This window comes from Xiphias gladius, chromosome 15 (genome assembly GCF_016859285.1).
Source record: "Xiphias gladius isolate SHS-SW01 ecotype Sanya breed wild chromosome 15, ASM1685928v1, whole genome shotgun sequence".
Lineage (NCBI taxonomy): Eukaryota > Metazoa > Chordata > Actinopteri > Istiophoriformes > Xiphiidae > Xiphias > Xiphias gladius.
The window spans coordinates 23,600,210-23,612,603 of record NC_053414.1 but is presented as its reverse complement, the minus strand read 5'-3'; the positions used below and the strand labels follow the sequence as shown (position 1 = coordinate 23,612,603).

The 12,394-nt window shown below is 39.1% G+C and overlaps 1 protein-coding gene across 1 annotated transcript; it reads left to right on the top strand.

Moving 5' to 3' along the window:
* Positions 1 to 5,039: 5,039 nt before the first annotated feature.
* Positions 5,040 to 11,136, top strand: asf1bb (anti-silencing function 1Bb histone chaperone). Its single transcript, XM_040147462.1, has 4 exons — positions 5,040 to 5,385; positions 6,401 to 6,516; positions 6,678 to 6,854; positions 9,917 to 11,136. Exons 1-4 carry the CDS (start codon positions 5,277 to 5,279, stop codon positions 10,112 to 10,114), a joined length of 600 nt encoding a protein of 199 aa, XP_040003396.1. The 5' UTR covers positions 5,040 to 5,276; the 3' UTR covers positions 10,115 to 11,136.
* Positions 11,137 to 12,394: the final 1,258 nt, after the last annotated feature.

The window sequence follows — 12,394 nt, the reverse complement described above, 5'->3', positions numbered from 1 at the left end:
CCTGTTACAATAATAATCTGAACCACAGTGTGTTTCCTGCAATCATTAATGCCGACTGTGTGGGTGATATAAATAAACACTAAGCAAAACGCTGTACATACAGCATGTGAGCAAACAGGAAACATTAGTCCTAATACTGTTCAGTCATTCAGTGCTTGTGCACTGTCGGATATTGTAAAACAGGTAGTAGAATTTACTATCAAATTACACTAAAGGATGAAACCGATGTGAAAATGTATCAGTGCCAAAAATGTGTGTTGACCTGAGACTTGGAACTGTAATGTGGTATCCATTATTTGATTTCAAATTGAATGTGCTGAAATGATCCTCTCCAGTTAAGCTGGAATGTAGTGGGTGGCAAAACAAAATATCCCCATGAATATTCACATCACTGATATATCACACATACACCAGCAACTGTGCACAGTGGGACACATTGCTAGATCTGTCAATCTGCAGCATAAAAAAAATAGCTCTCTGGAATGCCAGCCAGCACTTGTTCTTTTACACCCAGATCCATGTTTGAAATGCTGCGAGCCAAAGCGTTGTCGGAGACTGGAATGGATTTGAGCTTGGCAGCCACAATCTCTCGCAGCATCCACGTACAGATCTCTTGGGCGGCAGGCAGTATAAAACAAGAATAGGTCAAAACCTAGTATGTGGTTGGACCGTGTATGATCACTGTGCGAAATTGAGGACGTAGTTAAAAAACGTTGTGGAACCGCTGTAAACAACTACTTTAAATGGAAAGTAGCATAATGTCGCTATATGACATAATACGGTCATTAGCATATTCATGACATCATCACATCGTATTTTCATTCTGCCTAGTGTCAGCGTTTACAGCCCTTCATCTGTTTGCTTCTCTCCTATTGTCTGTGCTCACATATACAGTAATTTAATACAGCTGAATTCCCAATAAAGCTGTTCTCATTTACACGTTTCACTGTTTCCGATGTCAGACAACGGAACAATTACGAAATAGTGACTGAAACGTGGCCCATTAAGCCAATTCCAAGCTGCTGCTCTGCACTACTAACATCCTGATTTTATAACTTGACGTCGTCTGATGAAAGCACCACACACATTAGTTAAAGACAAGGGCTGTGCTGTGATTTCAGCTATATTTACCTGTAAAATGATCACTCAGAGAGAAAGTTAGAAGCTTGTTTACGTCTGTGTTAGCTGCTGTGGGGTCAGTTGAATGAGACGCATAGAGAGGTGTGCCTGTGGAGAGAAAGCCCGACCTCACGCTTGTGGGGAAAGACTGGTGACTCTCTTCTATGGAAAGTTACTAAGGGTTGTCCAAAAAAATTGCTAGATCTGCAGCGGGGATGCTTTTGTAAAAAAAAAAGTCGCTAAAGGGGTGTGAAAGGTCTGTAAATTTACACTGTCTGTAAGCACCCCTCTGACAACATAATGGCTGTTTGCGCCAAATCATTTTGACAGAGCAACAGCCAACGGGAAACTCCAACACTCGGCCTTCCGATCAATGGTGTAACTTGAGCACTTAGTCAGTCAGTCAGTGACATCCATGTTTATAGGGCTGGCGATGCTATTGCTGTCCAGCCAAAAATCTCCAAATTGGGCCTTTACTACTATTACAACATGCAGTGTACCTCAGGAAGAGACGTTGGGGGACTGCCTTTCAATTTCACCCTGTTTAACTGCTCCACCACTCTCCTCTCTCCTTGAAACATGTCCAGTGTCCTACCTAAAAACATGTAATTCCAACATTCAGCATGGCTAAAACTGACCATAGTATTTAACTTTGATGTTGACTCAGTTTCTACAGTAATTAGTGAACTAATACAATCTGGGCAACATTTATGAGTGCTTGCAATGTTTACATATCCCCTCATTCACAATTTTTCACAGAAAAGGTCACATTTAAGGAATACCTTCCAATTTCTCCTGTGGCCATAAAAAGAAATCATTTCTTCTCATTATTTTGTTTCTGTGGTCCTCCTAAAGTGCTTCCAATGTAAGGGATTGGGGACAAAATTCACATTCCTTGTTGTGTGCAAAAAACATTCCAAAGTTTATCTAACGTTAACATGAGGCTTAAGCTGAATGAGTTACACAAAATAAATGGTTATCTTCCAAAATTACAGCCTTTTTGGTCCAAAGTTTCCTTTTTTTGTTTTTATCTTTCCACTGCAGCTCAACAGAGAAACACTGGGAAACACAAAGAAGTAAATCTGTACTAAAAAAGACTGTAAATTATGAAGATACATGTTTGATTTGATTAACTCAGACAGCTAAAACTCATAATAGCTTGGATAAACTTTTGAATACAATTTTGCACCAAACATGGACTGTGCATTCTGTCCTCCATTGCTTATGCTGAAAACACATTAGGAGGGAATTTCTTCAAAGTCAGTATAAACAGTAGGAATGATTAGAGAAAGCAAAAAAGATTTTGTAGCGTGGCAAAATTTGTGAAAACATCAAAGGCCTGAAATCAGTCTAGTCCAAATTTGGAGCAAAGTGAAGTCAGGCGCGGTCAATTCAAAATAAAGATCACAGATGTTGCCCAGCAGTTGCCCATCTGTGTTCTCTGTTTTCAATAGACAGGGCACAATGCCTGATCTCTAATCCTACCAGTTTGTACAACACAGGCTACTGCTGTCCACTATCTACCCAGTATAATCTCATCCCGCAGCTAAACACAGCTATAGTTTTGCTAACTAGTATCGTAAGAATCGTTTATTGTCTCAGACCAGATAACCAGACCCTGACGCTGATGTGTCTGTTCTGTGCTGGTGAAGAGGTGTGTCATTCCGATAACTCAGACACCTGTAAAATCAGCTCCTGTATTGTTTCCCTCTCTCTAGTTTCTGTGGTTGCCATGGGGACAAGGAAAGTCGCAGCGGCAAGTTGAAAAAGTTCAAAAGTTGAAGTTGACTTCATTGAAAGCAATAGAGACGCACGGTCTGAAAGCACCTGTAGTGCTGGAAATTCGTTTCACTCCTCTTTGCAGCTGTTGTCACTATGCATTTTCATGTGAATGCATGATGACAGATGGTGATTTGAGTGAGACTCACTAAGCCCCTTGATATAGCAATCTGTATGTCTGTCTTTTCCTTACGTCCAGGGTCGGGTAGACAAACCAGTTGTGTACCTGGAAGGGCGTCTGTACAACTTCACCAACCCTTATGTTGCTGCAATGACATCATACACCCTGGCCAATGAAAACAAACTAGACCGCCAGATCCTCTCCAAATTTGTTTCTCCGTGTTTTTAATACATTCAGCTTAATGTGTGTGTGTGTGTGTGTGTGTGTGTGTGTGTGTGTGTGTGTGTTGGTGTGTGTATGTGTCTGTGTATACATCCCCTCCTACCTACAGTAACTTTCAGTCATTGTTTATGTGATATGGTTTCTGAGTCATTCAACTTTTTCTTTTTTTTTTAAATTTAATTCCAACATGTTTTATATTGTAGAGTGCTTTACTTTGACAGGTAACTTTAGAGAATTCATGTTCGCTATGCACAAATACATGGTTACATAAAAACACAAAATGTGTTTCACTTTGCTCTCCTCATTTATCAGTCCGTGCTCGGTGAGAGAACCTGGATCAAGTACTGGCCCGCAGAGGCAGAGTGTCACACTGAGGAATACAAACCTACCTGTCTGGGCATGGAGAAGCTGGCCAGGAATTGCCTCATTCTTGCATTACTCTCATGTCAGACCTAGAGTGCTTTGAGATACATGTTGTGGAAATGTGTCATTGATATGATTGATTGAAATGTATCGGTCTTTGTATCATATAAAATCATGACAACATGCTAGCAGCGTGACTCCACAGATGGCAATGTCAGTTGGTTCATCCACCACTTTGGTGTCAATAAGATTAATCCCACTGACTTTGGTGAGCCCCAAGCCCCTATATTTGTGGCTTTGAGTTGAATGTCTCAACAACTACTGGATGAAAATTTAGCCACACAGTCAAAATTGCATTTCTCCAAAACTTTGGTTTACAACCAAAAACCTGCAAAACTAATGACATTCTCATCAGCCTCAGCTGTACTTTGAGTTTAGTGCCAATTACTGAAAAATTTGCATGTTAGCATTGGCATTGTGATCATGTTAGCATGCTGATGTTAGCATTTAGCTCAAAGCACCACTGTGTCTTTAAGTTGAGCCACACAGAGCTGCTGGTATGGCAGCAGACTCTGAATAAAATAAAATGGAATTTGGACCAAACAGGAAAATTGACAAAGCTAATGTCTGGGGTACTGGAAGTTGCAAATGTGTGTCCCTGGAAATGTGGGAACTGTCACCACATATGTCACTATAAAAAAATTAAAAGAAGATAGATTAATAAATCCTACAGAACTCGGGCTAATGTATCGCCAGTTTGTGCCTCCTGCACATTACCATTACATTGAGTCACAGGGCTAGGCATCTGATCTTTGAAAACTCTGAAAGTTTTTTAACAAAACTTAGACTCGTCTATCCATCTGGGTGAAGAGAAGTATTAATTCTGCTGCACGATAAAAAAAAAAGAACATGACGTTTCTCAAGTTACTGTATTTCTTAATCCAAGTGGCTGGCTCTTTTTATACAACACAAGAAAACTGTGACACATATTATTTTGTATGAAAATAAAACACAATAACATGACCCTGTATAAATTACCCAAGAAAATATGCAGGTGCAACTTGAGAAATGTGTTAAAACTGTTTTTTTTGTGTGCCACAAACAGATTTTTTTTAAAATCCTGAATATTAAAAGAGTCTTTGAGGATACTGGAGATACTGCCTGGGTTTTTTCAAACATCACAGAGACTATATTTTTCAGGAAAAGGAAGCCTCTGTTTGCAATGAAATGTTAATACATGAAAGGTACAAATAGGGGCTAGGGCTAACTATGGTTTCTCCCTAAAGAGAAATATTAAAACAACAAGGAAGTTTTTTTTAACTGCCTCCATTATTCCGGATTTAACATTATCATTTTGCTCTGTTGTTTAACAAACGAACATTGGGGGGCGGCAGCAGCACACCACGATGCAGCGGGTAGTCTGCAAAAAATAAAGACGGCGAAGTAGAAAGGTGACGTATTTCCGCCTTTAGCCCAGCCGCCGCCGCGGGGTGATGTTGGTGTTCTTGGAGACTAAAAGAACCAAACTTTAATTTACACCATTGAAGACAGGGACGGTTGAGGCGTGTGAAACTACCCGGGAGCACAGAGATTGTAAAGTGACCCGTTACACATTGTTCACGTAAGAGAAAAGCTAATTAGTTGAGGTGCCTCCGAAGATAACGTTACAGCTATGGCCAAGGTACAAGTGTTAAATGTAGCTGTACTGGACAACCCGAGCCCGTTTGGAAATCCGTTTCAGTTTGAAATAACGTTTGAATGCATGGAGGATTTGCCAGAAGGTGGGTATTGTTTTCAGCTAACATATAATGCCAGTTAACTTACTATTTACGATGTGATAGCTGCCTCTGGGCGTATTCTGCTTATATAGTAAGTTACCCTGCGGGTAGATGGGTTCATTGTTAGTTGCTGATAAGCACATTGTTTTCTGCGTTAAAAAAACAATATTTGCTATCGCTGGGGCTCGTTAGTGACAATTCATTTGACAAGTCATTGAAAATTGGCGCTGGCGCGTTTGTGCTCAGCGCCCCGCCTACTGTCTGCAGTTATTGGTTCAGAGACGTTCCTGGAGTTTTTTTTTCCGCGAAGCTGGTTGGTTGATCAAATGATGTTACTTTAGCAACCGACAAGCTCAGCGAGTTGCCGCGAACCGCGGGATGAGACAACAGGGAAGCAGTAGCTTGTATACACTGAAAATAAGTGTCAGCCTGGTGTAACTAAACAGATTGCTGGGAATTTTTTACGTGAAAACGAAACATATTTGTTTTTTATGTTGGTTTAAGAAATCAGATTCAACCACAGTGTAAAGAGATGCACTGATAACACAATGTATCGTTTCAGTGTCAGCTTATGTGAGCTTTAAGAAACAATATCAATATAACTAAGCATTAAAAGAGGTGTCATCTTCTTGTATTTCATATGTTTCATTTCTTGCATTTGAACTACGACTCTTAAACGTGTATATCTGCTTTGTAATCAGCTGGTATAGATGGAAAAACATAAGGTATCAATGTCAGCTTCAATGACTGAGTCCATACCGCTACTGCATACAAGGCCACCACATTGTGTTTTTTAGTTATGTTAACACCCCAAATGAAATTCTATTCATCTCATTTGTATTGTGGTGTTGGTAGAAATGGTATCTGCTAATACCAATTCAAGATCTGATACCAGTTCTCTCCTTTTTTTCTTCACAAATATTATATTATATTATATTATATTATATTATATATAAAATATAACATCCTTTTTAGGAATTTGCCACTTTTCACTATTGTCCTGTATTTTTGCTTTCAGACCTGGAGTGGAAAATCATCTATGTGGGCTCAGCGGAGAGCGAGGAATACGACCAGGTCCTGGACTCTGTCCTAGTTGGCCCTGTACCGGCTGGCAGACACATGTTTGTGTTCCAGGTGAGTAGGCTGTAGTCATGTTACCTCTCGTCCTGTTTCTAAATACATTTGTTTCAGAAAGTATTTGATTTCCCGGATTTGGTTATTCAGTTTGCGTGGCGCTGCATTAATAGAGTGTTTGATGTGATTTGTCTCCCTTGTGTTCCTGTCTGTGCCCTCAGGCTGATGCTCCTAACACAGGGCTGATTCCAGAGAGTGACGCTGTAGGAGTGACAGTAGTCCTCATAACCTGCACCTACCGCGGACAGGAGTTCATCCGCATTGGTTACTATGTAAACAATGAATATACAGACCCTGAACTACGTGAAAACCCACCTCTCAAACCAGACTATACTCAGGTAACAAAAACACACACACACTCTCGGATATGGTAGTCACTAAATTCTGTCATCAATTGAAGTGTAGGAAAACTGCTCACGATAATCTTTACGTACTGGACTGAATCACAAAACAGATCTTGGTGCTTCTGTGTTATGTCTTTTTTTTTTTTTTTTTAATTACCACAGCGCCTGAGCTGCAGAAAGTATAAACACATGGTACAGTACGTGGGCCATGCTTGTGAAAAGGGTCTCTTAAAATATACAGTTTTCTGTTGCCCTCTGGTGCTCCGACAAGGAAGTTACAGGCAATAGTAGCATCAAGGAGAGAAAAGTACAACATGACCTGTTCAGAGTTAATATATTGTTTTTCAATCAAGTTTTCTTCACTTTTTGTAGTCGTGTTCGTGTTACTCTAATGGAAGTAGCAGTTTAGGTGCCATTTAGATGCATTGATATATTAATCCATAATAATGATGCTACCTTGTAACATTAGCATTACATTTCATCAATTCAGTCTCATCCTGTTCACACGGTCTTCATTTAGCAGCAATCCACTGTTGGCTGTGTTTTCAGTTTCATCCTCCGGAAACTCAGGATGAAATTCTCCAGCAAATAACACGGTTAAACTTGAGCATCTCAATTTAAGGGAAAGCAATATTTTGCAAAAAACTTATTTGATCATGGTGTTTGGTTCATAAATGATATTGTGTGTGAAAATGAGAAACTTGTGAGGTATAACTAGTTCATGAAATCTATGGTGAAGTCTCTTCCCCTAATTCATGTAATCAGTTGATCTCTGCTTTAAGAAGAGATTGGAAACAAAAGATTAATAGATGGGTGACTGAGATGTTAGTGTATATCACCCTGCTACAAGAAATATAAGATGGTTAAAAAGAAACAAGATTGATAATTATTTGCACATTACTTACATAAAAAGTTATTCCATGTAGTACTTGGGAGGACAAGTTTGAAAGCAAGTTTTTCACAGATTAGTAGACATATTTAAAAGGGCCTTCTTGTTAAAATGTATTTATAATTTTTTGGCTGCCAGGATTGTGTTAAAGATCTGAGGTTACTTACTTTTTGTTTTTGGGACTCTCGAGTCAACAGTACATCTTTTCTGGTATGGTTGTGTTGCTGCCTTCTGGAGGGAAGTTCAAAAGATACATAATGCAATGAAGCCGTGTTTTCATTGAGATTTTTTTTGTGGTATTATGTGATATTATAGACACAAATAGTTACAGTGTATTATTAATCTGATGTTATTTTGTGAGGGGAAAAAAAGTTTTTATTTGTAAACACGCTGGGGTGTATTCCTTGAAAATTAATTAAGAATCTTTATCAAACATTACTTTATTTTCCAAAAGATATATTTGGAAAAACATTTTTTTTTTAAAAGGGAGAGGTTTTTTTGAAGCTGAAGGTTGGTTTGTATTAAACTGTGTAAGACACATGAATTTAATATATTTGTTGTTTGTAATTACCCTGAGAGATACTCGTGTTTTCAATATAGGAATGACATTAATGTGTATATATGGAATAGGATTTTTTTTGTGTATTTCCAAATAATATCTTGTTATTACTTATTTAAGAGTGTAGGCCAGATGATATACTGTATGTTGATGGTTGTGTTGATTTAAGGCTACACAGGTCTTTTTAAGTGTGATTTTTGGTGTTTTTTGTTTCGTGATCATTGTTCTGTTTGTTTTCTGTCTTGTTTTTGTGAATTGAGAGGAGGAAAAAAACACTTCAACGTAAATTCAACCATTTTTACAATGTTATACCTGTTGTTGAGAAACAAGGACGATGACCTATAACTCTGAGAACATGAGATTGTGTGAAAACTTTCAGCCAAGTTGTGAAGACTCGTAGTCAACCCTAAAGTTTTGTCAGAACTTAACTTTATTGCATGGGGATTCTGCTCTAATCATGAAGTCAATAGTCAATGAATCAATTGATTGACAATTGATTAATTTGCAATCTATTAAATGTTTAAGGTATTTATCGATGAAAAAATACAACACATTCACTAGTTGTAGCTTTCCAGACATGACCTTGGAAATTGAACATCTTTTGGTTTTGTAGTGTTGGTCACACAAAATAAGCAATTTGAAAAGGACACCTTGTGCCCTACGAAACAGAGGGGCATTTTCACTGTTTTTTATGACAGCGATTTAGGGCCATTGTTGGTAAAATAATAATAATTATTATTATTACTATTATTATAGTAATAATTACAGATGTTTTCAAAATTTGAAAATGTATATGTCCATCATTGAGCAGTGTAAGGTAGTAAATATTTTCATTATCGGTGAATATGTTGATTATTCCAATAAGAAATTGTTTATTTTAGTCTGTTCAGTGTCAGAAAACTAATAAAATTGTAGGTTTAAAAAAAAAATTGAGCCAGGGGAGGTGAGTAATATTCTGAGAAAAAACTCAAAAAGAGAATATTCTTTTTTTTTTTCAGATAAATTTACCACTTTAATCTCACAGAATATCCCTTTTTTTTTTCTTTAAATTTATGAGTTTTTAAACCTACAGTGGCCCTGATACGCTGTCTAGGTTTTCTGACATTTAACGTACTAAAATAATGAATTTTTATTAAAATAATCAACAGATTAATTGATAATGAAAATGATTTAATACGTTACACTGCTCAATGATGGACATTTTATTATTAAGGGTGTAACACAAACACACAGGGATGTGTTCTTGCTTTGACAAACTGACCAGAGTTTGTCTCTTGATGACCCTTGTACTGTAGCTGTAACTCTAAGAAGAAATGCAAAATCCCACCCCACTTTTTAAGATACTCCACTACCCTCAACCAGATGTGTTTTTTCTAATAGTATGTTTTTTTTTCTTTTTGGTTTTTTTTTGCGTCAGTTGGGCTTCGCTTGGAGACTATACATTTTTAACAGAGAGTCTGCATTACAAAGGCAGGGTGTAGAGTTTCAAAAATGTGGGCTTACACCAGGCACGGAGGGTCTGATGAAAATGTTGAGTTGTATTCAGGGAAATGTAAGTTTCATTGTAAACTAATTTTGATAATTCACCTGTTGCTTTCATCCTCTCAGCTCCAGAGGAATATTTTAGCCTCCAACCCCCGTGTCACCCGCTTTCATATCAACTGGGAGGGCTTGGCAGACAAGATGGAGGACAGCGAGAACGTTGACCCGTCCCCCAACATCAGCGGCATGCTCCCTCCGTCCTGTATACCAGGAAAGATGCCACCTCTTGGACTGATGCCAGACAACTCCATGGACTGCATGTAAGAATCATCAGATTAACATAATGGACATGAAGCCCTTATCTGTACACTCACCCACATCGCAAATACATTTGGACAAGGAGGCCATGGGTGTATCTACCTAACGTGTGGACATTAACAGGAAGCATGGACATGGCAGCAGGGACAGTCCTTTTTATACTGCATACACAAATGGGATGGATCTGGAATATTTACCAAGTGTTTTTCCCTCTTGTGCTTGCTCTGTAATTTACAGCACACACACACACAGATCTATACAGCCAGCATTGCCTTATTTTACTATATCTCCGTTTTAGATTATGTTAAAACTCAGCCAGGGAAATTTTGAGTCATCAGGGTGGGGCAGTCCTAAGACAGGCCTGGCGTGTCCTCACAGCCCTGAAACTTGCAAGTCATACTCATACGCTGATGTTGACCTGTTTGGTACCCTTACTGTGCTGTTCATTATGTCCTCTTGAGCACTGATCAAAGCTATTGGCAGTGCTCTGTATATCAGAATAGGTGTAGCTCTAGCTGCTTATAGTAAAGTGTTGGTGTTCTGAAGGTTTGTGTCAACTGACGTAAATTAGTAGCATCTCAAGTACAAGCAAGTGGAAGCAAATCTTGGGTTTAGAATATGGGCCATGTTCAAGGTTGTGTTGCAAGAGGCAGCTTTACTTACAGTTAGCTGGATAGCAAATGCAGAGTTAAACCTTGTTCTTGCAGTTTTTACCTTTGGGTTGTCAGGATAAGTCAGTAAACCTGGTGCTTTGAACAGGCCCCAGTTCAGAATAAGTTCTCTAAAAATGTTACATAAGATGTCTGTGCACAAAACATGGAGGTAAAGGAGGTAAAGGAGATAAAGGAGATGTGGATGCCATATTGCAGTCAAGTTGTTTTCCTATTTTAGGCTTACTGTAAATAATGTCTACCAAGTGCTTGTATTGTCTTCAGGATGAGAAGACCTAATTTCTTTTTGTACTTACTATATATTCTCTGCCTCAGTATTTGTAACAACAGTTAATAAAGTTTGTTTTGTGAACCTTTTGCTGCTGTCTGGTAAACATCACATCTCACACAGCTGCTTTCCACCTTGACTAGTGAGGAAGGAAGCACAGCAACAGCAGTGAGGCGCGTGTGCGTGCCTGTGTGTGTGTTCGCACACGCGCATCAGCCCACTCTTTCCCCTCCCCTCTCTGCCTCCTTTCTTTTTTCCAATTTCATTCATAAAATGCAGCAGCATCACTCCACCATTTTCACTCTAGCCTCATGTTGCTAGGCAACTGCAGCACAAAAGGGAGGGGAACTGTCTGCTCTCACCCATTTTATCTCTTAGTTGAAGGGACCAACTCTTCCGTCCATCCATCTGTCTGCTGCTCATGTGTCTACACTGTTTATCAAGACACAGTGGATGGTTAGAACCAGAGGCCAGGTAAAAGTGATGGAGTCTGCTGCTTGCAAAACACATATTCACATTTGGCAACAAAATCTATGTGCAGCATCACCTGCCCTCTAATAGCTACCCATACTAGCGCTCAAATGATTAGTAGGTTGACAGCAAGTTACTCAAACAATTGTGAGTGTGAAACATTTGCATGTTGCAAATGTGACGGTTTGTTCCTTTTCTCTGTTTTACATCACTCTAAATTGAACTTCTTTTGGTACTAGACTGGTGGGTGTACAAAATGAGTCAGCTTAAGAAGTCACCCTTTGCTCTGGGAAATTGAGATGGACTATCTTCTCATATTTTATAGTGAAAACAAGTTAGTTACAGCCCGAGATTGTAGTTGTGAAAAATACGCGCCAGAGAAGTGACACAGAGCCCAGACCAGTACACAGAGATTGCTCAAAGCTTCCATAATAATTTTTTAGAACTGCCTGAGATGACTTAGTATCAAACAAAGTCTGACTGATACATGAGTAGTTTGGGCCCTTTTACATAATAAAGCAGATGGCTGTAGAGCCTTATTATGATGGTGTCAGACCCTGCAGTAGCTGTAGGGATCTCCTATTTATAGCATGGGTGTTCATTTCTGTTAAATTCGGGTTTTTTACCAATAAAAGCTCAAATCATTACTGAACTTGGATATTAAGATGCAAATCTATGTGAAATTGTGCCTTTTGAGGATCCTATTACTATAAGCAGCCCCCGGGCATCTGTTGCACTCGACCCGTAGGTAAGCCAGGTGTGGGGAGAGGATGACAGACATGCTGCTGGAGGATTCTGACTGACAGTGAAAGGTCGTCGGTCCACATACACACACACACACACAGACACACAGACAAGACAGTATGTGGCTCTGCG